This window comes from Amphiura filiformis, chromosome 18 (assembly GCF_039555335.1).
Source record: "Amphiura filiformis chromosome 18, Afil_fr2py, whole genome shotgun sequence".
In the NCBI taxonomy this organism is placed as follows: Eukaryota; Metazoa; Echinodermata; class Ophiuroidea; order Amphilepidida; family Amphiuridae; genus Amphiura; species Amphiura filiformis.
The window spans coordinates 20105089-20132730 of NC_092645.1; the positions used below are offsets into that span (position 1 = coordinate 20105089).

The following is a 27642-nucleotide window of genomic DNA, read 5'->3' on the forward strand; positions in this document are numbered from 1 at the left end:
CAATTTTTCTTTTTGATTTTGAAAGCATTAGTCAAGTTACATAAAGTAGTGCAAACAAATGGGCTCAAATATGATTGCAAAGGTGGTTTCTAGAAAAGGGGTAAATTTGTTTTGTTGCAAAAGCCCTTACATCCACAAAAAGCGCGATATAAAATAAATAGGGAGGCTTCAAAATTGTACCAAACCTATTCTTTTAGTTTCTATTCATCAACACTTTATCCAAACCCAAATTGAATCAAATTGAACCAGTAATACTTGCACAATTAAAAAACGCTGTTTTTCTCAAAAAGTCAAAAGTGGATGTAAGGGGTTTTGCAACAAAGCTCTTCATATGTTGTCAGCTTCAACACAGGATGCATGGATGTGCATCACATTTGGATGTGTGTCACATTTCAAGTTCTTTTGGATCATCCTTTGGTTCTCTGCTGGTCAGCTGGAACATATTTTAAATTTTTAAATTTTTGTTTTTAATAATAAAATTCTTAACCAATTCACACTTCCAAAAATCTTGGGGTCATTGTCTCTGGCAATACATAGGACCCACCTATTACTCATTCCCTATGTGTTGAACGTAACACTTTCAGCTGTTCGGTTCCAATATTTTCAAAACTTCAGCATAAAGAATCATTCTGTTATTTATACCCAGTCATTCACTCAATTAATTACTCACAGAGTTCCAATATTTGAAGGAAAAAAAGAAAAGAAAAACTACCAAATCAATATAAAGAAAATACAAATACAATAAAATAAATCGTATCTTTCGTAGTTTGTCTGCAAACTTTTTCCAAAAGAAACATAATTTGCAAGATCTGGATGCCCTCTGTTCATTGATATACATTTTGTCACTATCTACCCATGTTGCACTAGACAGCAAATCAGTACATAAAACTGAAATGGAAGAAATGCATTGTGGGAAGTATATGAGATCTTCTCTTAATGCGATTCAAATTCTTAGATTTTATCACTAACTACATGAAAACAGGTCATAGCCAAATAGAGCAACTCAGGCCCACTCGGATTATGTATGAAGATTGTTTTACTCAATTCCATACTTGAAAGTGCACCGAACGGGGCACTTAAATGGGTTAAGGTTAGACAAGTCCACAGGGGGCCTTCATTAGAGGGCCTAAGTAGGTTAAATGCCATCAACTTATTGGACTAATCCAAAATTTATTCCCGATTAGATCTAAATCCTCTCTTGTGAGTTCAGCTCTTGTTACATTACCTCCACGATAAAAATAAAATATAATTAATAATCATAACAAATCATAATTCTTTCCCAAATCTGGAACTTGTGATTAAAATTTGAGTACGAAATCAGGGCAATAAATGAGCGGCTACCACTCCTCAGTCAAACAGGAACTTTCCCTTTGCATAATCCCTACTTAAATCATGTTTTATACAAATTGCAGTAATACTATTTTTATGAGGAAGTACTAATTTCCCATGAATTAAATTTCGAGGGGATTACTTCTTTAGAACTTAAATCATGTGCTATTTGCAAATGCCAAGGGTTCTAGAAGGTTTGGATATGCCTGATTAAGTAACATATATAATTCACTACTGTAGTTATAATATGAATGAAATGTTTTCCTCTTTTTTGTTCTACTGTGAGTGCTACCATTGCTTGATGATAACTGCACTATGCAACATTCCAAATTTTGAAATTACATTGCAGTAATAATTGCTGCACATCAGTCAGTGGTTTGATAGAGAGAAAGCCATGTCACAAAAGCATGCAATATTAAACTATGACAGTGTTACTAAATTTTATGGTGAATTATGAAAGCGTTCCTCTAAATTCTGTGAACTATGAGAGTGTTTCTAAATTTTGTGGTTGAATTGGTGCAATGGGCATTGTGTGGTGAACTATGAATGTGTTCCTGAATTCTGTGAACTTTGAAAGTGTTCCTAAATTCTGCGGTGAACGGAGTGTTCCTTAATTATGTGGACTATATGAAAGTGTTCTTAAATTCTGTGGTGAACTATGAGAGTGTTCTTAATTTTTTTGGTGAACTCTGAAAGTGTTTCTAAATTATGTGGTGAACTATGAGAGTGTTCCTAAATTATGTGGTGGACTATGAAGGTGTTCCTAAATTCTGTGGTGAATTATGAGAGTGTTCTTAATTTTTGTGGTGAACTCTGAAAGTGTTCCTAAATTATGTGGTGGACTTTTGAAGGTGTTCCTAAATTCTGTGGTGAACTATGAGAGTGTTCTTAATTTTTGTGGTGAACTCTGAAAGTGTTCCTAAATTATTTGGTGGACAATGAAGGTGTTCTTTAATTCTGTGGTGAACTATGCAAGTGTTCTTAACTTCTGTGGTGGACTATGGGAGTGTTCCTTACAAATTATGTGGTACTTTACGCTGAACATTCAGCATTCAACATTGCACTCATAAGTTACATGTGGGGCTATAACAATCCCTCTCATTATTTTGAGTGATACAATGTAAACTATAGTCTGTTCACACAAGCCATGTCTTCAATTAGTACAGAGATGAGTTCAACCTGATTATCCATCACAGCATTACAAAAATATACATGAAAAACTATCCACACCTCCTTTAAACCCCTATTCTACAGTTTGGAGCGATCCAAACCTCAGCTTCCAGTTACTTCCATTAATAGGAGTAACATGAGCTTCATCCATTTCTCACCGGGGTGAGAAATCAAAACAGGAGGATCACAGAAGGGTGGATAGCTTATACACATCTGATCATGACCTGGAATAAGTATATTATTATAATAAAGATAAATAAGAGAAAAAAAGGAAACCTTTTTCATCAATTCTGTTATAGAATTGTCCGAAACTGTACAAAAATCACACATCTTATCAATAAGTACTGACCCAACATATAATGTTACTCTTGTGGCCACCATGCTTGAAGATATTCCATATAATATTTGTGGATACAAGTTTGTTCAGGGCATAACTATTGAATACTCATGATACCACTATGTGAATACACTATGATGTCACTGGTATTCAACAAGAACCCGATCTGTAAATACATTATTTTTGCATGCATCTTTGTATACATTCTCATTTAAATATTGTACACAACTTTTTTTGTTCTTTCTTAACTTAATCACTTTCCCCCCATAACATTAATTTCATTTTTCGAATCGAGTCCTGAAGTCATTGATGAACTACAGAGATTTAACCAATCAAATGGCTTGTTTCATGTTGCTTCTGCAAGTACAACCCAATTTATTGGTCAATCACTCATCACAAAATCATATCTGAATCACAAATCAATATGTTAAACTTTATTTTGGTTCCCATAGCCAAACTTCTCAATGAGTCCTGATGTCAATGATGAACTACTGAGATCTAACCAATCAAATGACTTGTTTCATGTTGCTTCCGCAAGTACAACCCATTTCATTGGTCGATCACTCATCACAGTACCTGCCATATAGTACTCAATGCCTATTTGGTGGCAGGAGTACACAATGGAGCACTTCATTTTAAACCCTGAATCTTGGTGGCAGTCCCATTATTTCCAACATTTTTAAATACCATACTATTACTATATCAGACATCTTACAGAAAGCACACACCAAAAGCTGCAAGTACCCCCTTAAGTCCTCCTGGGTACCACTCGAGGTACGATGCACCACCAAATCATAAAGCAGAAATCCAGGCACCCCATATGGAAGACCTTAATCTCCCATAGTAAAGGAGTGTGAATTTCAAATGGGGTTACCTGAATGGGTGACTCCACTTGAAATCTACAGCCCGGTGTCTTTGTTATTTTTGACAAAGGGAACCTTTGAGTGTGGTGGTATTTTTGTGAAATCCATGCTTTAACAATGTTGTTATATGACAAAAAAGTTGCATATTTGCAAGTTTATTTGCAACCTAATCTATATTATTACCACAAATAGAGTATTGCATCGTCACTTAGGACATTCTTGACATCTTCTGAATAAGTGTACTTAGTACTAAATGAAGCACACAAACTCTAGGGTACCCTATAGACTATGTGTAAACTGTATGGATATTCCAGACAGGTACTGTGTAGGTTTGTAGTCATTAAGGTTACTCATTGAGGAAGCTTGTTGTGTACATAATGCCCATCCATGTAAATTCATTTCCAACATGATTATAATCTTTTCCTGTATACTTTTGACGAGAGCGTATTTCACGCCTATATCACATATTTTCGCACTGGTCTCTGATTGGCTGCCAAGGCGAACTGCTGTTGCCGAGTAATTTACCTCTGACTTTGCAACATCACAGTAGTACGCGCTCGACAAAGGTTTACAGTAAAATATTATGCATAATTTACTTTTTTATCAATCATGTAATCAGGCTGAATACACAAACTAACAAAATAAGAATAGAGAATATGTTACAACAGATGTTAATTAGTGTTACGCATTATTTATAATAACTATTTAACAGTCCCTGATAATGAATAATCTATAATGAAACCATTGTTTTTCCTTTCTGTAATTGAGCTTTTGTATGTTGATAACCTGAGATATTGCACACTTTTTACACAATGAATATTCATGAAGAGATTATGAATATTCAGAAGAGAATCATTTGGCTGGTCCCTAAAGCTATGATTACCAAGTAGTCCCAATGTACAGAAAACGAACACACATGGAACCATGAGGTTTTATGGTGAATAAAGAAGCCTGTTTTGCACTTTTTCAGGAAAAGAGGGGAAAAAACACACAATCATTTATACGTTCAGCCCATAGATTCAGTTATACAGGCAAAGTACTCATGACCTTTAACCTCAAAATGCGAGGTCAAATTTTAGTATAATACTATTCACCTTTACCCTTAAACATGTAGGGCCTAAGATGATAAAAAACAGCTTCAGATTTCTTTACAATTGATATACCTCAAATAATTAATATTAGTCATGTTCAATCAGATTTGCTGATGCAGAAATAATGAATAATGAATAATGAATATACACCAATGAAGACATACCAGATTTCAAGTTATAAAGTATCATATAATGGCAGTAAGACCCCAAGCATGCAGAACAATTTCTAATATTTTAGCGACACAACAACACAGCGGCGAAGCGTTTTTGTACTTGCTTGCATCGTAATAAAGGTTTTTTTGATTTGTAGTTGAATAGAAACACGAGAGACCAAGAGAAATGCACAGAGGAGACAGAAGAGTCCACAGAGGAGACGACATGACGCACGCACAGATACGATTTGCTCATTTGCAAGTCACCATAACACGAATCACGTATGATAAGAGTACATGTAAGGACACAAGATGATGGTTGGAAAATGGGTTCATATTTTGTTACCATTTTTCGGGACCGATTTGTGATCCCTAGTAATAGATAGGTATATTGTGTTACATAATTTACCAAGGATAATTTCATAGTTTCATTCTTTATCACTATAGAGAGGGTCTTGTTAACATTTACAACATTTATGGGGTCAAGTTCTATTATACATGTTTAAGGGGTGACTAGAGAAAATTACTATGTTATATGTAAGGTCATAAACATGTTTTTTTGTGATCAGAAAGCTTATAAAGCTTCTGTAAATTTGAGCATTGTTAAGCATGTAAAGTTGTTATTCCATATATATAATCATTTCCAAAATTGAGGATGCAAATTTTAGATTCAAAGTTGAAAGATTTTTTTTTCCTGAACTGCATCATTAACACAGGTTTGGGCTACACAAGTCAATTCAGTTCAGTTCAGTTTAACAATGAGCTGAACTGTCCCAATATCTATTGTGTGCTCATTCAGAATTTGATTTAAACTGGGACAATTTAATTCAGTTCAGTTCAACAATAATGAGCTGAACTGCCCTGATTTGGACTGTGTGCTCTTTCAGAATATGATTTAAACTGGGACAATTTAATTCAGTTCAGTTCAACAATGAGCTGAACTGCCCTGATTTGGACTGTGTGCTCTTTCAGAATATGATTTAAACTGGGACAATTTAATTCAGTTCAGTTTAACAATGAGATGAACTGTCCCAATATCTATTGTGTGCTCATTCAGAATTTGATTTAAACTGGGACAATTTAATTCAGTTCAGTTCAACAATGAGCTGAACTGCCCTGATTTGGACTGTGTGCTCTTTCAGAATATGATTTAAACTGGGACAATTTAATTCAGTTCAGTTTAACAATGAGATGAACTGTCCCAATATCTATTGTGTGCTCATTCAGAATTTGATTTAAACTGGGACAATTTAATTCAGTTCAGTTCAACAATAATGAGCTGAACTGCCCTGATTTGGACTGTGTGCTCTTTCAGAATATGATTTAAACTGGGACAATTTAATTCAGTTCAGTTCAACAATGAGCTGAACTGTCCCAATATCTATTGTGTGCTCATTCAGAATTTGATTTAAACTGGGACAATTTAATTCAGTTCAGTTCAACAATAATGAGCTGAACTGTCTTGATTTGGACTGTGTGCTCTTTCAGAATATGATTTAAACTGGGACAATTTAATTCAGTTCAGTTTAACAATGAGCTGAACTGTCTGGATTTGTTTGCTCTTCAAGAGAATATGATTTAAAGTGGGACAATTCAATACTGTATAAAGAAAATCAAACTTCACTGAAATAATGACTTACTCCCTGGGAAGATAAAATTACAATTCTGGACTTAATTTTTTTTGTCCAAGTGCCATGACTTTTGGATATTAACATCATATATTGTTATATAGTTGGCAGTTTCATGAAACGTTTTCATATACATTTTTTACAGAGCATCTGAAATGTCAACACCATTTGCTTCGAAGGTCATCGTACATACATGACGTATTCCTTTTACTAATTAGAACACCGAGTTATAATGACACCAAAAAAGGGGCCTACAATGGGATGAATGGGGCACGATAAGGGATTTTACTATCTATGATACAATGAGTTATTACGAGATTGATATTTTCATATATAACAAGGACTTCCATCAGTGGGAGTTCCCCAAGGGTCAATACTAGGGCCTTCATCATGATTCATCTTTTTTTAAATTTATAATTCAATGAATTCAAGGACTCATATTTACAAATTTTCATGCATACGTTAAAGATTTCTTGCATAAGTTGTTTTATAATTCTATCATTTTTTTACGAAGATCAGTACAGATAAAGCACATACATACAGAGAAAAAGATGTGAAAGAGAGAAAAAACATGTAAAATGTTTTCAAAACGATTAATTTTTTGGCAATACGACACACAGAACACACAATGCAATGGAACGGTTTGTAAAATAGAACGATGGAAAGATATTTTTACAGATATTTCAACGTTAATATGATTATCATAGGTCCGTTGTTTCTCTTTACGTCAAGGTTATAAAGGGCATATTATTGCAAAGGGGACAAAATCCTATATTACAGGTCAATTTACAACCATTTTTTATGTCAATTCAGCAACAGCCGACAAATTTCGTTTTATATTTTTTTCACAAAACAAACCTGTTGAATTCATCTACCTCTAATCCTATGAGGAATAAAAAGTATGACACGACAACGTTGGAATTTGTTTCTTTAAAAACGACAGCGTTATTGCATTACATTTGATGAGAGCAAAATTCTATGAAAACATGCTATTAACAGATGCTAATTTCTTCCACAAGCGTAATTTTAGTTTAAAAAGTAACAAAAAAGAGGGCAATTTAATGTTGACAACAAAATCGGGGTGCGTGTAGTTTTTTGGCAAACGGGAAGACAATTGTTGCAGCAGTGAGTAATAGTATTTACATGTCAATATCAAGCAGAACAAAAACAAGAAAACATGTCAATTCATACGATAAAATAAGAGTGAAATGAAGGAATATAACGCAATACCTAGTCATTCTCATCTCAAAGGCAAAGTTCAATGGTGCTTCTACGCACGACTCTGGATGTTGTGTTGTAGGCGCAAGTTATGATAACCATCTACTCTTGCTATTATTTTCGACACGTTTGTTGTAACGCCCGTCATGTGACTTATCATAAGATTAGACAATATCACATGACTAATCAGGTGACCGAGGTCAACTGAAAATCATGTAAGTTCTCACATATATATCCATCATTTCTGCAACGATGGTCTTTACCTACCATGCAAAATGCATTAAGTGTCTCTTGGTTGATAACTCATCTATGATATGACCTTTGCATCATTGTCAAGCATCATTACACTTTGCCTTTTTAGATATCGAACAGAGTATAGGTTATTATAGTTTGATCAGGAAAACTAGTAGATGAAAACCGTTTATTGGAATATTATCACACACTGAAAGCCCGTCTGAAATGTCATTTCAATCACTATCCCAAATCCTGAATCTACAAATAGGAAAAAAAGTGCGGACAAAATATACTTGAATTGCTATCCATGTCTCGATCATAACCAGAAAAATGGGCTGATCCAGATGATATCCATACACCACCTGACATGACCGTAATCTTCCACACAGGGAGTGTGAATTTCAAATGGGGTTCATACAACCCTGACATGACCTTAGTCTTCCACACAGGTAGTGTAAACTCCATGTGAAATCGACACCATCTGCATGGGATATTAAGGTTGTGTCTTCCATCATGGGGTGTATGGATTTTAAACAGAATAGCCCAATTATGTTTACAAAGAGATCATGATAGGAATAGTATACTGTGTCCCGAACTAAACTGGAGAGTTTCTTGCAATAAGTAATACTTTTAAAACACAGAGCTTTTTAAGTATATGCAACATATTGAACAATACAGTTATTCAGGTATTCAAAAACTTATTATACAGTAATAATAAAATGTAATGTACAATGTATATTATTAAAATTATGTCCATGCATAGATTTGCATAAAATTAAGGTTTAAAAGGTTAATAAATGCAAGTTAGATTTTTGGCTAGAACTTTTATGAAGCAATATCGTGAACTGAAGTGGAATAATAATTCTAAGAATCTTTCAAAATGATCTTTCTAGGTTCACATAAATCAATGGATGATTAACATGTAACTGTAACAATGGCAACTATGCATTAATCACTGATATCTAGGTTTCTAATTCAAGAAATTAAGTATTTTATAGGTTGCATAATTCGGCAGTCTTTTCACACCAGAAAATAAGACACAACATCCTGCATAAGTTCTACAAAATCTAATTTGCATTCATTGGTATAGCAAAATCACACCAAGTTCACGACCTCTGACCTTTACAACTCAACATTACAAATGGACACTTGATGAAGTTAAAGGTTAAAGTTCGGAATCTCATCGTGACTTTGTTACAGTTCATCTAGGATCGGACAGAAATGGCAGACGATAGACACACCTGAGTTGCACATAAAAATTTTAAAGAATGCAATTTCCGCCCGACCCTAGACGCCATCTTGCATCGATGTGTGGGTCGGGGGAAGTAAAAGGACAAAATGTCGAGGGTGTAACACTACGTAAAAGGCATGAAAAGGAAAAAGTACCTGCATATAAGCTTTTTCTATCTAGTTCAAGGAGGTCATACATCTACTGATAAGTGTTCTTATCTTACACCAGAAGCACTTCATCAGCACCTGCCAAACTATTAGCAAATGACCTGGCGGGTCATGCCACGGTTTTCGGGACAAAGGTACGTTACGTGAATATCTAACACTTATTTACTCTCCCTCATACATGAGGCACCAGAATTCAAATATCACGCCTAAGTATAGACCTTGACTTAAATAGTGCGTATCTTGCTTCATATTCAAGGGGGCGCCACACAGTGTGGGTTACTCAGATTCTCTACCTTTGTTCACCAAAACTGCAGAATGACCCTGGTGATGATGTGCTCATCTCTCTGCACAGTTCACAGTGCATATTAATTACTGTGTAGAACTATACACTCTGGTGTATTGTATTAACACCCAAGTGGCTATCTTGTAGCATCTTTCTTAAACAGGCTCAGAGAGATGTACCACTCATCAATACTGTATATATGTTTAGGCACCGCAACAGAAAGCAGTTTTTCGGACATCTCGTCACGCACCGTAAACAAATGCAAGTTCACAAACCAGGCAATTAATTAATTAATTCAAAAAACTTGTTTAATTGTCCCTGTAAACATATATAAATTTTGGAAGAATATTGATTCAATAACAAAAGAAAAACAATGCAAAAAAAGTTCAACCCACTAACAAATATTCTCATACTATCTTTGTAAACCAACACGGTTTAGAAACGCATATATGGGAACTACGGTTCCAAACATATATCTTAACCACTGACAACATGTACACACATATATGAGGTATAATTAATCTGTACAAAAAAAGTTGGGCTATTCCAGTTGAAATCCATCATATACCTCCTATAGAAGAAGACATGACCTTAATCTCCAACACAAGGAAGTCGATTTCAAATGGGCCCCCATTCAGGTAACCCCATTTGAAATTCGCACTTCTTGTGTGGGAGAATAAGGTCATGTCTTCCATTTCAACTGGAATATCCCATTGTTATGACAACACAGACTATTCAATAATTAATGAACTCTTGTTTTTGCATGAACATAAAAAAGTACTCATCGGTCATGTTAACATTCGTATAAAAAAAGAAATTTTGTCATCAAATGACAAAAACATTGCACACTGTTTTAAGTCAGAGAATGCCACTCCACTGGTGTGAAAGTTTGGCGACGTCTTTGTAGCGTTATGCTGAGCGCCCTGGTGAGTTACAATTTTTAGATAAGTTTTACTTTCAATAGTTATTATGTTCTTAATAAATACCGATATTCGTCTTTGGAAAATATTGCAACTACAAATTAGTGAAATGTTCCAAGATTTTTCCTGAAAACATCAACTTGTTAAAAGTGAGATTGATTTCAGATGCAAATAATTTTGGTAAAACGCTCTTTCTGAAGTTGGAAGTATTTGGTTTTAAGTCTCCCACACTTCAAATACAAGACACAGACTATGCTTTGTACAATAACTATGTCATGTCACAAACATTCCCCACCAACAGAGGGCGCTTCTCTGAACCCACCTTTTGTTTAGTTAGTCACACACTTATTCCGTAAATCACTCAAATATACCACAACCATACAAGAAACTTACTCATAAAATACATATCCACAAAGTAATCACAATGCACATGGCAAAGTCCAAACAACCTCTACTGAAGAGTATTGAAAACACTTGACCCCACTCCACGTTTGGGGTACTCTACCTAATAATGCATGTGTACTTGAGTATTCGAGAGAGGTCATTAAACTCTGGCAGTAGCTATGGTGTTATTCTAAGCAAAAAATTCATGTCATTCCAAATGCAAAGTTCGAATGACCTACATTTGATTCTCATGAAACCACTGACCCCCTCTGCAGTTTTGGGTACTATACATCATATCCTCACATTACAGGAGCATGCAGAGATGGATAGAGGTTATTGGACTCTGTCTGTGGCTATGATGTTACTTTATAGATATGGAAGGAGGCTAAAACTTACGTTTACTCTGCAGGTTGAGCATCATAACAACGTAAAGATAAAACTTCATAATAACAAAAATAATATATATATAATACATAATGGAACAGCTGACTCTAGTTTAAAAAAAGCTGCAGTAAATAACGGTTACTAAACCTGATTAAAAGCAAACTTAAACTGGTTTATATTTTATGTACACTAGGATATAATTTAGATATACATTGGTAATAACCAGTCCTGATATCACAGTGGTACCTTTTATTTTTACAATAAACCAAGTGACCTTTTGGTATTAAACCTGATTAGATAACGACCTTAAACTTTATATCCACATTAGCTGGCTTGGTACAAAATAGGCAAAATAAATTATCACTGTAGATGACACTCTTATCATAAACCAGATGACATTTTGGTGTTAAACCTGGTTAGGTAAGTCCTTAAACCATCACATCTAGGTTAGCTTCACTGGCACTACACAAAGGCAATGCATTTTATTAACGCTGTTCCAATATGGATTGACCTTTCATCACATGCTCAAAAACCATCATCAGGTTACATCTTTTCTAACCAGGTTTAACATTCACCATTCCATTATCCGGTTTCTAAAACATGCACATCACTTAATCATAACCAGGTTTAACATTCATAAAATCCAAGTTTAAGTTTGGTACACCACCATATATACTCTGGTTAGTGTATTCACAGAGGACTTCTTATAAATACCTAGGCATAACCATTACTCTGGTTTTCACCTTATGTACATCATTCATAACCACGTTTAACATTCACAATAACCAAGTTTAAGCTTGACAAACCACCGTTAAGTTGATACACACTAACTCTAGTCATTCTTCACTGGAAGGCTTGGTGAAACCTGGGCAGTGCCTGTGTATTGGCGTAGTGTAACTGCTGCTGATGATGCTGTGGTATCATATTATGATGGTTCTGCTGTGGTGGTGGTGACAGCTGGTTCATCTGCATATGATGCTGATCCCCATGCATGCCACCTTGGTGCTGCTGTTGCTGATGTTGCTGAGGTAGATGATGCTGTTGCTGCTGCTGATGCTGCTGCTGCTGTTGTTGTTGTTGATGATGATGGCCCATGCCGACTGGAGACTGAGCCATTGTAGCTGGAGGGGTGTTTGGGGTATGAAGGGATACAGGTGGCGATGTTGGGGTTGGGGGAGCATGAGACATATGTTGTTGTTGTTGTTGCACTGTGTTGAGAGGTAGGAAGCCCAATAGTTGGCCAAGGTCCACCGATGTCGGGTTTAAAGGTTCGTTCATCATTGACGATCCTTTATTGCTGCCGCCGGTGAGCATATCTAAACTTGTTGTGTCGAACGAATCCAGGAGTTTATCCGTTACAAAGGGTCGCTGTGGCATTTTCAGCGGTTGCTGCCATTTCTTCGGTGACATCTTATTACAGAAAGATCGCGGCTGTGGGACGGGTGGGATTTTGAGGAGATCTGTCAGCTGTTGCTGATGGTGGGGATGATGGGGATGTCCCATGGGCTGCCCCATGGTGTTTTGCTGATGAGGAGGGGGTGGTAACTGTGGCGGCGGCATCGTCTGCAACTGTTCTTGCAAATGCTGCATATCCAGCATTTGCTGCACTGTGGCGGCGCCTACGGCTTGTAGATGCTCGCCAAGTTTAACCCGTAATTGATCGTTGCTGTCGTGACTCTTCCGCGTATGCCGCACCAGATGGTCCTTTCGACCGAACCTCTGCCCACATGTCTGACAAAGGAAGTCCTTCCGTCCTGTGTGGACCACCATGTGCCTTCGCACATCTTTCCGCTGTAAAATCGTCTCTCGCAATGTTCGCGACTTATGCTTCTTCTCTTCGAACCGTTAGACTTACCAGAATGTAACTTTATATGTTGGAGCAGCATCTCCGTAGTCTCAAAATCTTTCGCATATTTTGCAGACTAACTCACCGGCTGCTGCGGGCGTGCAGTGCGATATGCTTCTTGAAACCTGGCTTGGTGTTGTACACCTTGCCGCTTTTCGCCCAGAACTGTGGTGCGACTCCTTGTTTGGGTCATGCGTCTGTAGATGATTCTTCAGGTGATCCTTGCGGTGGAATTTTTTGTCGCAGTACGAGCAATTGTGCATCTTATTCGGGGAGTGCGTTGTCATGTGTCGCAGCAACTTGTACTTGGAGATAAACGCCTTCTTACACTCGGTGTGCATGCACTCGAACGGACGTTCACCCGTATGATAATACGAAGGCGTTTTCAGTTTGTCCGCACTAAGAAATACTTTGGGACATTCCGGACATTGGAATGTCTTAACGTCTCGCTTTACCCGTCCTCTTCTCGGCTTTACCACGTTACCACTGTTATCGTTACCGTTACCCTGTATTTTATCCATGTCTACTTTCAATAGTAATTTTTGCGATGAGTCGTTATTATTCTGGTGCAAGTCTTGGTTCTGCTGTCCGTCGTGTTGCGCCGTCGTGTTCATTATTGCGTGTTTGTCGTTGGTGCCTCTCGCACCGCCTTTTATGTTTCGTATCTTTGGTTTGCGCCCTCGCTTGCCTTTCTTGGATTCGCACGTGTGCTGTTCCAGCAGTACAAACGTGCCGAAGACTTGATTGCAGTTTGAACATTTCCAGGGTTCGGACGACTGGTTGTCACTGTGGTTGTTATTTTTATCCTGCCCATGGAAGACTCCGGAAAGAGAACACATCTAGGAATATAAACACAAAAATAGAACAAAATCATTTTAATCAATAATTGCCATATTCATTTTATTAACCCTAACCCCCTGAAAACCACAAAATACCACATGCTAGGCGCCTCTCCTTTAGCGAGACAAGATGCGGCAACACATAATAGGGCATCTCCGACCAAACTACCTCAGGGCATTAGGCCTAATAAAGCCCATATGGTCAAACAATGACCACCACAAATTTGGCCAAAAGAAAATGGAATTCAATGGTGAAAAACCAGTTTATGTTTTAACTTCTTGGAGAAGACTTTGTCAGACTAATTAATGTCATTTTAAGCTTTGCTTTGCCTTAAACATTCCAAATTCATGCTAACAATAATGGTCTATGTTGAGGGTGCAATTTTGCAATTTGAAAACGGTTGGAAACTGGTATTGCAATTCACAAAACGGAATTTGAGTTATAGAAAAGTTTTAGAAAACTCTACATAATGCGACATGGAATCATTACTTTTGCTTTTGAAAGGCAAGCTATAAAGGGATTTATATAGGCTGCAGAAAATTGGTATGAATGTTTTGTGCACTGTAAAAGTAAAACAATTTGCTCTCTGCATTTATTTGTACACTTCCAAGCAGCTACCAAGAAAATAACATCGCGCAAATATATTCCTATAACCCATACGATAGGTCAACATAATGAAACTTGGACTCGCATAATTTAAAAACAAGTGAAAACAGTTCAAAAATTGGAAAAGCGGAAAAAGTTAATTGTGTGAAAAAATCCACTTTCACAGAACTGGTTAGTGGGAGTGTTGGGGACCATTATAGGGAGTTGGAGCATTAATTAGAATCAATTAAGAAATGTCAGGGTTAATTGATCATGAATGTTCCTTGGTTACGAGGCAATGTTGTGACATGTATCATTTGTTGTCATGCTTATATAGCCACCATAAATTGCCGATTCCATTGAAAATACACACTCCTCCATTAGGAGGGAGTATAAATTTCAAATGGAATGACCACATTAGGCAGCTCCATTTGAATTTCATACAAAGAAAGATTCAACATGAATCTTACACTGAGGGAGGGTGAGTTTCAGATGGAGCTGCTAATGTGTTAATTCCATTTGAAATTCATACTCCCTCTGATGAAGGAGTGTGGATTTTAAATGGAATAGCCATTTATGGGGGCTATATAAGCAGCATGACAAGATATTTCCAAAATCTTCCACAGGGGAGTGTGGATTTTAAATGGAACAGCCAAATGATAACACCACCTACCTCCAATGCGTCCTGTTCCTCCTTGATTTCCATCGGTGTAATATCCGACACGGGCGTCATCACGTGATCCATGTCCATGGATGTGGAACTGGTGGGTGTAACCACTGAAGGAGGCGGAGGGCCGGTGGGAGAGATAGTAGCACGTCGTTGAATTTGTGTTAGGTCCGTTTGGTTCCGAATTTGTCAAGGTTGTTAATGATGTGCCTGGTTCGTTTACTGGAAAACAATCATTCACTGTAGTACGGTTAATTGTGGATACCCTACAGGGCTATTCCAGTTGAAATCCATACACCCCCTATGGAAGACATGACCTTAATCTCCCACACAGACAGTGTGGATTTCAAAGGGGGTTACCTGAATGGGCAACTCCATTTGAAATCTACACCCCCTGTATGGGAGATTAAGATCAAGATTCCAAATAAAGAAGCCCAATATCAGCATTTTTCAACCATACCAAATCTATTCATCAAACTTAGTCTCCACATTGAGTATATTTGTGACAGATCTGGTCCAATCAGATTAAAGTCGGCAATAGTGAAAATGAGATATAGGCTAAAATGAGGAGAAAAAAACAATAAAAAACATAAGAAAATGGATATATAAAAGGTTCATAACTTTGCAACCAAGTATTCAAGAGACCTGTGGATTCTACATCTGTAAGTGTAGGTACTAAGCAAGGTAGTATTGGTAGTAACTCAATTTTCATGATTTCCGACTGAGTGGATCAGATCGGGTAACATTTCAAACTGAGGGAACTCTCAGACCCAAAATCTGTGGATGAGACTAACACACCACAAAATCAAGTTGATCTCAGAAGACTGGTGAAGATAACCATAATTCCACTGTAGCAGCTGACTAGAGAAATGCCAAACTTCATCATAATACATAACTGGATTTAAACTTTGCACCAGAAAACATGAATGATAGCCTGTGAAAAAATGCCTGGCTTCATAATGAAATGAAAACAATTTACTTCCACGTAAAAGTTTGATCGAATCAATCATCACTCATTTTTAAATCAAGTCCACTTGCCAATAAGAGAGACATAAAGATCCACTTTAATCTCATCTGTCAGGCCTCAGTTCATTAACCCCAATAGGCTTGTACACATCAAGATTGACCTTTGAATGTGTTAGATACAAAAACTCATCCCCTTACACTTGAGGTCAACTTTGACCTCTGTTTGGTGGATGGGAGGCTACTGAACTGTGCCATTGCATATGAGTATATATTGGATCATACTGATATGATTCCTGTATGTGATCACATTGACTGACTGACTGCCTGGCTACTGGCTATAGCCGGACAGAAATATCACTGAATAATCTATTTTAAATGCTATTTTACAGAGTTGCCACTACAGTGAGCTTATCACCTACCTGGTGTATTACAGTGGTAGATTGGACTAATGGTATCAAGGTCCATATATGCAAATAAGGTCATTAATATGCATAATTATGCAACATACAAATACACTCGCCTTGTTTTACCACTATGTGTCTTGTTAACCTCGCTTTGTGTTTTCAATGGAATGGAATATAAGCATGAATATTCAAATCTCATAAATATGCATTAACATGTAAATGATATGATAAAATACAAACCATGGCACCTTGACTTCATACATATTCAAATCATCTCATTAATATGCATAAATACATAAATGAAGTGACACAAACATACACAGCACCAGGATTCGCCTTGATTTTGCAATAAGTTTCTTGTCAAATCTGACTCTGTGCTTCATTGGATGATTGGATATGTGGAATAAAAGCCTTACTATTGAAAATTTGGATTTATGGGATATAAGCCTTAATATGCAAATGATCTTATTAATATGCATTATCTCCTGAATATGTATAAATATGTAATTTAAGTGACACAAACATACACAGCATCAGGATTGACTCACCTTGCTTTAGCACTAAGTTTCTTGTTAATCTGACTCTGTGCTTCATTAGATGATTGGATATGTGAAATATAAATCTTACTATGCAAATTTTCTCATTAATATGCATTATCTCAATAATATGCATAAAAATGAAGCACAAATAAACACAGCAACAGGTTCTGGCGCAAATAATCAATAGGTTGCAAGCGCCATTTATACCAATAAAATCAAAACACAGCAACAGGACTCACCTTGCTTTAGCACTAAGGTAAATGTTTGTGCTTCAGTGGACAATTGGATACATGGAATATAAGTGTTACTATTCAAATGAGTCCATTAATATTCATAAATGTAACTAATGTAACACAAAAATATACAGGAAAATGACACACCCTGTTCTATAAGCTTGCTGTTAATAGCTTGCCTTGTGTTTCAGTGGAAGATTAGATATATGGAATATAATAAGCCCTACCCCCTCTGAGATGCAAGAAAAATGGGGTGGGGTGGGGAAGATAATAATAATAATAAAAAAAGAATTGTTGGGCCCTTATAGCAGACAATGTTGGCAACACCATGATGTACAACTAGCCAGTGTCATGCGACGTGCACCCACGCACAGTCACCAAGTACCTTCAGCTATTTCTGTTGGTTTCCTCGAAAGGCTTATTGAAACCTTTGTGGCATGGAAGTGCATTTGACTTAGGTAGCTGCTGTCTATGTCAGTATTCCATTTATACCGAGTTCACTTTTTATTTTATGCTGAGGCCAATTTAGTTTTTCCATTCAACTGAATACAAGTTGGCTCATTTGATAAATTAAAAGCCCCCAGTTTGTTTCCATATTCTTTTTTGTCCCCCTTTTTCATTCTTTTTTAATCCTTCTGGGTCAACTTCTTTCAGTCACCTGACTTTATGTTACACAGACCTTTTAGGTGCATGCAACATACGTTACATGGACCTTTAAGGTGCATGCAACATAAGGGAACAACCCAAAAGTTTGATGACATTCTCTTAATAAAAGTTCTTACATTAGTGGGAGGGGGTCAAAAAGTCTAATTACGTTTGTAAAATAATATAGTTGATCTTTCAGGTTGGAATTATCAACATTTCATACCTTCTTTCATAGGACGGCTTCACACTTTTGGTTTGGTCCCTTAAACAATGTTTATTCTCTGTAATCTGCACACATTTCATTTCAGGGAGCAAGTTAAATGGCATTTTGGCCCAAATTTGACCTCACAGATGAACTTATCAAGTCTTTGCCATTCTAAATATGTATACTTTTATATACTTTAGACCAACAATTTAGAAGTTATGAGGCCCGAAAGTTTCCATAATTCCAGGGTTCAGACCAACCTTAATGATAATCAAATAATTTTTTGGTTTCAGAAGTCTACCAAAATATTACTTTCATGCACTAAAATCCTGAAAATTTCTCAGGTAGAGTTTGTTTAAAACAACTTTGAAGAAATCAATAATGAAAATCAATCTAAACTTACAAGCCCTACTCGGCAATTCCAGTTTGGAATTCATACACCCCTTATGGAAAACATGATCTTAATGTCATACAGAGGGAGTGGTAATTTCAATTGGGATTACCTGAATGGGTGACTCCATTTCAAATCTACATCCCCTGTGTGACAGATAAGAGGGTGTATGGATTCCAACTAGAATAGCCCAATGTTCCCATATCTAATAACTAATTTGACCATAAATTACCCCATGACACCAATTACCAATCTCTAAGAAATGTTTTGATTGGTTGTAAATAGGGTAATATCATATATTGAGCCAATCAGAGATATCGTATTTAAATATGTCAGTATAGAGCTAAAGTGACTGAAGTTAAAATTGCTCAGAGATCTAAAAGCTCTATTTTGATTGGTCAGACGATATATTACATAATTAGCCAATCAGGGGCACTGTAAGAGATGCAGTGGTGCATATGGGGTTAATATTTCCAATTTGAAACTTATTTTACCATAAATCCTGAACCAAAAAAAATCTGTTTTTTGGCACACCTACAAGCACCAAACCTGTTTTGAATTACATTTTATAACTTCCATATAGCAGCTATCATCCATTGAACACTTCCTGCATTTCACGCATCATTTCTATCACGACCATTGGGACTAATGAACAACTTCCTATTTGACCACATCACTGAGCCATCTTTGACACTTTATTGAGCCAACGGTTTTAGTTTCTTATTATCTCTGTAAAGATTCAATGACATGATGTCTTGTCAGAGGACGTTTTTTTAAATTTTTGGTTAAAATATTTTTTTAAACATTTTCATATTTTTTTGACCACATCACTGAGCCATCTTTGACACTTTATTGAGCCAACGGTTTTAGTTCGTTACTATCTCTGTAAAGATTCCATGACATGATGTCTTGCTCAGCTTTGGTCAGTCATTCAGCTATAGTCTATTTGGATTCCTCGAGACAGTAGCGTCCTGCTTGACCTGATACTAACCTGGTTTAACCAATATTAACCTGGTTTATCTAACCTGCTCAACTTTGGTCAGTCTCTTCAGCTATAGTCCACTTGACTTCCTCAAGACAGTAGCATCCTGGTTAACCTGATACTATTACTTGGTTTAACAAATATGAACCTGGGTAACCAATATTAACCTGTTTTTTCATGGATCTGCACCAATGGCATAGTCAGCTTCAGTTTCATTCCAGATCATCTGATACTAATCTGGTTTATCAATGACACCAACTTGCTTTACCTGACATTAATCTGGTTTAACAAAAATTAACCTGGTTTATCTAACCTGTTTTTCTCATGGTCCTGAACACATAGCTGTAGTTTCATTCCAGTTCATCTTATACTAATCTGGTTTATCAATGACAACAATCTGGTTTACCTGACACTAACCTGGTTTAATCAATACTAACCTGTTTTTTCTAATGGTTCTGCACTCATATCCTTGGCATAATCAGCTGCATACCAGACTTTTAGTTCTGTGTGTGGAGAAACAGGCTGCAGCAAAAACAAAATAGAAGAAAACACGTTCAAGAGATTTAAATTACATGATCTGTATGATACAGGAGAAAATTCTGAAACACCATTAAAACTTATCTTTTCACAGTGGACACTTAAGAGAACAAAGCAAAAGTTTGATGAAGCCCTATAAATGAAAGTCCTTTCATTTGTATGTGTGTGTGGGGGTCAAAAGTCCAATTAAAAACTAGTCAAAATATCAGTCAAAGTTGATCTTTAAAGGTTGGAATTTTCAATTTTTCACACTTACAACAGGGAGGGAAGGAGCCTAGCACTTTCATTCTTAAGACGTGATCCAACTTTTGGGTTGTTCCCTTAGCATATTTCATTTGCAAATTATGCAATGCCATGTATACTGGCAAATCTGCAGAAGATCATTTAAGGCAAGAAGTAGCAAAACAGTGCCAAATACAAGAAACAGTGGCTTCTCCGGAACCACATGAGCTCAAGTACTCTATGGCCTCCAATATAAATGTAAGCCTAAAATTCATAATTTTACAGTCCAATTCAGAATTTAAGGCAACATGTTTGTATTTCAGCAGGAGGATACACCATCACGCACCTACCCATCAGTGTTCGGAATATGATCTTAAAAAGTTACCGGCCAGCCAGGCCAGCAACTAGATGCCAGTCAGAAAAGTTACCGGCCAGGCCACAAAGTTACAGGCCAATGGCCGGCTGACCGGCCCTATTTCGAACGCTGCTACCCATCAGTGTTTCACATATCAGATGAGGCCTCTCTCATATGGATTGCCCCCAATATTAAAAATCTTCCGGAACCTATGGAAAAGTTTAGTACAAGCACAAACAAGTTAGGTAATGAAAACCATGCTACTTAAAAGAAGTTCACAACTCTCCGGAGGACAAAATGCAGTGACACAATCAAGGAATATCAAAAATGACCAGCGATATGGTCAAACGCACGGACCAATTACAAATCCATTTAGCAATCATACAAAATAAAACGGTGAGTTGTTGTGACCCAGATGGATGACTCGGTAAAACCTAGAATTCTGATAACCTAGAACTATCACTCCATCTCACATTAACCAGAGGGTACAGTTCATTATCCATTTAATTACAACATATATAGATGACAACTGATCGCTTCTGGGTAACGATGCTAATGCTCAGAGTTCACATGACTCTGTATCATGGCTTTGATGGATGTAACTTTGCACATGAGGGATGACAGTAACTGCCCATCATGATTTACGGGGCTCAAATTTGATGGACAAAATCGGACAGAAAACACAAACTGCAAATATCTCGGTAGATGATTTAGCCACTTGAAATTGTGCAGGCATAAGTCTGGAAACGTTTTGCCAATTAAGGGTCCACCGCCCTTTCCCTGTGGTCAATTGCTACGACAAAAGCGTTGACTAGCGGATCTTCAGCCCTGGCAACCAGCTCTGGAAATGATGTCCCTACTTCAAAACTTTGCAATCACTAGGATCCACAACACGCTCTTCTATCAAGGCACAGTTCTTTAACCCCAATACATTTGCACATTCATTGAATTTGGGTACAAAAACTCGTACTCTGAAACTTGAGGTCAAATTTTGCACTATGATTGTTTAATTGAGGTTATTGAACTATGCCATTGGCACCGGCGTGTCCAGGATCTTTTCCTGCGGGGGGGCTCAGCCCCTCTTTCAGATTTATGTGGGGGCTTGATGGCTAAAATCGCAAAAAACGGCTGATTTTACATGATTTTTAACAAAGTGCGGGGGGCTTCAGCACCCAAAGCTCCCCCCTGGACACGCCACTGATTGGGATGAGGCCATTGTGGCCCATAGTGAATACATACACATATTTTTTATCCAGTGATCACTAGAATACTCTTTAAAATTTAGTGTGGTATTCTTAGTCAGTAGGTGTGGTTTATCTTGTATATCTTTGAGATATTGGACAGGTCAAATCTGTTGAAAATAAGCTCTACACTGGGCTCTTCCATTTAAAATACACACTACCACTGTGGAAGATTTTGGTAATGTCTTCCACAGGGGGAGTATGAATTTCAAATGGAATGAACACAGCAGCAGCTCCATTTGTAATTCACCATCCCTCAATAGGCATGAAATCCTTTGTTTTCTGTTGTTCACAGAAAAGTTCAATGGAACATAATATTATTTCATACCTACACTACAAGATACCTATTGTGGTTGCCTGCACATATACATGTACACTTGTCACCAAGGTACCTGACTGGTACACACCATAGATACTAAAAATCTATGTACACACAGAGTACCTACTCAGTACCAATGCTGCTTCTGCACAGGACCCACCAGCAGTGGTACTCCCATAGTACTGCACAGTACCAGCCAAGTACCTTAGCGACGGAGTACCTGTGCATACCATGGTTGTTTGATGGCATGTAAAACTGCAATTTTAAAGAACAGTTGAACAATGATAGCGCTATTAATCTTAAATCTTGTTTGCATCTTTACAAGGGGTAGACACTTGTATGATGGTATTATAACATCAGAAAAAAGACTAGCATATGAGAAGGAAATTTTCAAAAAACTTTTTATCATCAAGATATATATATAAACATTTGAAGTTATCAACAGGGCGTGGTAATGAATAATTATTAATATCTCTTGCAGAGAATCTGTCACTTGTGAATATCCCTACTTGAGCATCTATATAAATAACCTAACAAGATATTATAGGATCAAAATAGTGTCAAATATAGCATGTGCACGCAAGGTCTGTAATTATCTCTATCTGTTATTGATGAAATACAGATACATCTGGAATGGGTGCAAATGATAGAACTAATAATATGCAGTTAAGCAGGGTATGTGTTAAATCACAAAAAAATTCTGTTTAAGACTCTGTTAACCCTAACACTCCCTGAGGTACTACAAAGTACTACATGATATATGCACTGTGCGTGCATGCATCCCATGTGATGTAATGATGCAATCACACCAAGTGATACATACGCAGATTCGTTTGCTGGGCTGGCAAAACACACATGGCTACATCCGTATTTCGTCAAATAGTCGCCCCCCTCAAATAAACGCCCCCACCACTTTTTTCAACCAAGATGTTTAAAAAATGCCGATATTTCCATGCTATCTTGTGTAGTAAGCTTACCAAGTTGCCCACATGGTCGATAATAGCGTCATTAATTGGCGAAAATCTGGATCAAAAACCCGGAAGTGCCAACCAGAAGTCAGTGTTTCTAGTTCATAGTTTGTCATTTTAGCGTGAATTTTAAGTTTATCTAATGATTTTAACAGGAATTATCATTCTTAAATTGACCTTGAATAAACGCCTCCCCCCCTTGGGAAATGTAACGCCTCCGGGGGCGTTTATTTGACGAAATACGGACATATACTGGTTGCCAACCTATACATGTAGTGCTTGGCACGCATGGGGTCTCAGGTTCGAATCACAACCAAATCTCTATTCATTCTTTCCTTTCCAGTTCCCAAAAAGCACTTGGGACATTAGGGCCTGCATTAGGGTAAAGAAATCTAAGTAGGGCAACATGTGGAAAATTATGTTTGAAATAGAATCCAGCAGGCTGCCCTTAAATCCTGAAAATCCATGGACTTGACCGTATCGTACTGAACAGAAGCTGTGGTCGGACACAATATTTCTCACAAAAAGATGAGACGGGTCGGGTCAGGAAGTCTATTGCAGGGGTTCTCGATTTGCTCATGGGCCGCAGTGGGCCAAGTACACCTTGTTTTACTGTGTTTAGGGGCGCACCATTATATTTCCAGGGGGCGGGCGCACCATTAGATTTCCAGAGGGGGGGCATGGGAAAAAAAGAAATTTGCCCACTAGTGAGACAAAAAAAAACAAACTTCGCCTCACTGTTGAGTAAAAAAAAAAATTCCCCCACTCAACTTTGTATAAAGGTATACATTAAAATTGAAAAATAAATACTTCGCCGGTGGCGAAAAAAAAAAATTCTGCCTTCGGAGGCAAAAAAAAAAAATTCTGCCGCCTTCACCGTGAAAAAAAAAATGCCTGACCCAAACTCCCATGCCCCCCCCCGAGAATCTAATGGTGCGTCCCTTACTGTACATTTCAGAGCTGCTCAAGGACCAATTACCATTCGGGACAAAATGCACATATAATATTATACAAAATTACAAATGCTCATTTATTCTGTGTCTGCAACAAATTGATCACTTAGTAATGCAATTAACTGACAGCTTACAGAAAGATCACCTAGTGTATAAATAGACTCAATTTGGCTAAATATAGTTAGCAGTTCACTACAAAGTGTTCCAAGGATAAATGTGTAATATAAACAATTGTACTACTTTTAATTTAAATGCTATTCATACACTCCAAGAAAATGAGAACCAATCAGACCGGCAAACGTTAGAAAAATTCCAGGAGTGTATAATGCATTGGAGCGCACTACCCGTAGCTATGCGCAGTGATTACGGACACGTTCATTTGTCTTGTGGGTTGATGCATTCATATTTGTTCACATTTTCAGTGACAATTTTGTTCTAAAAAATAGCAAAAATTATGGGATTTTTGCGATGCTACTTGAGAGTGACAAAAACTGTTAGAAGTTGGAATTAAAGATACCAGTTTGCGTCACCTGCCAATCAAAGTCAGAGACGGCTTGTTTACGAGTTGTCATTACGACTGACATTTCTGAACGCAGAGGAAAAAAACAGCATACTCTATGGTTAGTTTTTCACCTTCAAACTATCTCAAAAGTTAGGTTTTAGTAATAGAAAACTTTCTTCCCTGATGGCACAATTTTCTGTGATTTCTTTTCCCTGACAAAGGCACCAGATGAATAAACACGCTACTAACCAATCACAGGTCATGGGGCATTTGATCGACAGAATTGTCATTTGTTAATTAAAAAAAATTTTCTTTACTTTTTGATGTAATTGTTACCTATGACTTTGTTCTTGTACCTATGTTTTTTCATGCAAAATTTGTGTTAAAAATAGGCTAAACCTCTCAGCTTCCAGCCTAAGAAGTTTGTTTCCTGTAGCTCGTGCTCATTTAGTTTTTGACAGCTTATTGTGCGCATTTGAAATTTTTTTTTTCACTTTCAAAGAAAAAAAAAGCGCAAAAAAATAATATAAAACACTACTGGAGTAAACATTTACACATTACACAACAAACGAGCATCATAAATATGAATAAATATGATTTTTTTTTTTGTGTCAAAGAAACCCACTGTAAATTCCCATTCCAATTTGCAGCGAAAAGAGCATTTTTTTCCCATTTCAAGACATGGATTAAAAAACAAAACAAAAAAAACAACTGCATTTCGCATTTGACTTTTTGGACCTGCTACAGGAAACAAACCTGTTTTTTTTGGCCTATAAAGCCGAACAAACTTTGGCCAGATGGCAAAAGGTTAATCTTCTAGGCGTCGAATTGAACGAAGACGACAAATTCCATACTTTCTTTAAAAATTCAAAACTTTCAGAATTACGTCGTACGTCTATCCTTGTCAGTAGGAATTTCTTTATCAGAAGCAACATCACCAACTTTGATAAGCGTGCTTATAATTGTACATTTTCATGACCATATTTGGAATCAGTATGAAAAATTAATTAAAAAGAATACAAACAAGCCCAGTATTGGTTCAGTGGTTCTTGAAATAGCTCTTGATTTAAAAATAAATATAACTCAAAACTTGGGACTTTTTATGTTGAAGCCTAGATGTAATAGCCAGTATGCAGAGCATTAAAGACAATATAAGGGTCAGGACCTGGAAGCAAGGGAAATAGTTGTGTGTATCTCTCATTTCCGTTTGGAATTAGCCAAATCCCTTGCACATCCCCACGCTAATTGGTCGCGAGTTGCCTCTACCACGCAACCCCGGTGTGCTCATTTGGTGCCCCCCTATATAGTGTCCGATTCTATTTCCCTCTCCATGCTAACAGCTATCAATTTAGGTTTGCTGTAACTTTTATACAGAGCAGGCATAGAATTTGACCTGACAGTAATTGCATTCTTACTTTTTCTTAATTTTATTTTGTTTATAAATAACCACTCCGTGGACTGTTCAAAAATGAATACCACAAAGTGATACTACAAAAGTGTTGTTCAATATTATACTATTATTTTGTATCATCAGGATTTCTTGTATACTTGTTCAAATTGGGCTATTCCAGTTGAAATCCATACACCTCTTTCGGAAGACATTCACCTGAATCTTTCACACAGGGAGTGTGAATTTTAAACAGCATTACCTGTAATTATGGTGACTACATTTGAAATATACACCCCTGTGTGGAGATTACAGTCATGTCTTTTACAAGGGGGTGTATGGATTTCAACTGGAACAACTCATTTCATTTGATAAGAGCTTAAAGTGGTTTAAGAAAAGCAATCTTGAATTTTTGATTAATTGATACTAAAAGACCCCACACAAATGAATGACACCCCCTGCCCCACCACATGCACCTCCGTGTAACCGCCTCCAAAAGTGGACGCAATTTAGGACTATGCAAATGCAGCTGTCTGCATCCATACTCAATCAACATACCGAGGACATTTCCCACCATTTTTTGTAGTGTATGAAATTTTACCTAGCTACTGTGGATGTAATATCTCATATACGATAGAGGACATATTTAGGGACCGATCGTTATTTACGGCAGGGGGGGGGGAATGGGTGTTTTGGCAAAAATATCGACAAAAAATTTCGCGTTCCCCCTCGCGTCCGCTCAAAATTTTTTGCCCCCTTGTTTTCCAAATTTTCTCCATTTAAAATTTAACAATCCCCCTCCTGGTTCAACTAAAATTTCAGGTTCCCCCTCAAGACCACAAAAAATTTCATGTTCCCCCTAAATTTACCCATTCCCCCCTGCCATAAATAACGATCGCTCCCTTAGCAAATACATTACACATGCATTTGTGGTCGTTTGCACACCTCCTAGAACCGAGGATGGTCCCTCATAATCATTACAGAGAGGTCCACGGTTTAAATGTGAAAAACAAATGTGTGTCCTCGTTTGCTTGCAAACACCTTTGCTTACACCTACTTGTAAAGAGCAACATCTACCCAAGAACCACTCACCAATACTAAGCGTCGAACCGTGGAGCTATTAGACTTTTTACCATGCAACTGAGACATAACCCTACACTAGCAAACGAGGCAGGTATTACATGCATTATGTTGGTATATAGTCGGAAACGAGGACATCCTCAGTTGCTGGGTGTCCTCGATTTCTCTGCTATCAGGTGTGCATTCTCGTTTGCAGGTCTTTACAAATGCAAATACAACCCTATGCACCCCTCTTGTACCGCTTATCAATTGCGATTGGGCCACTTGCTTAAAACAACCAAAAGGGGACACACAATTCTAGCCTAAAACCCACCAATTGGGGACAATTATGTGTGAGAACACACAAAACTTGTTTAAAACCTACAATCATGTCCTACACCAACC

The 27642-nt window shown here is 37.2% G+C and overlaps 1 protein-coding gene across 1 annotated transcript in view; it reads right to left on the minus strand.

The window, feature by feature from the left end:
* Positions 1 to 334: 334 nt before the first annotated feature.
* LOC140139017 (uncharacterized) overlaps positions 335 to 27642 on the minus strand; it is a 138966-nt gene continuing 111658 nt past the window's right edge. Inside the window, 8 exon segments of the mRNA XM_072160799.1 lie at positions 335 to 13184; positions 13187 to 13299; positions 13301 to 13332; positions 13334 to 13393; positions 13396 to 14076; positions 14567 to 14586; positions 15336 to 15569; positions 20132 to 20216. Coding sequence (XP_072016900.1) covers positions 12235 to 13184; positions 13187 to 13299; positions 13301 to 13332; positions 13334 to 13393; positions 13396 to 14076; positions 14567 to 14586; positions 15336 to 15569; positions 20132 to 20216 — 2175 coding nt within the window. The 3' untranslated portion in view covers positions 335 to 12234.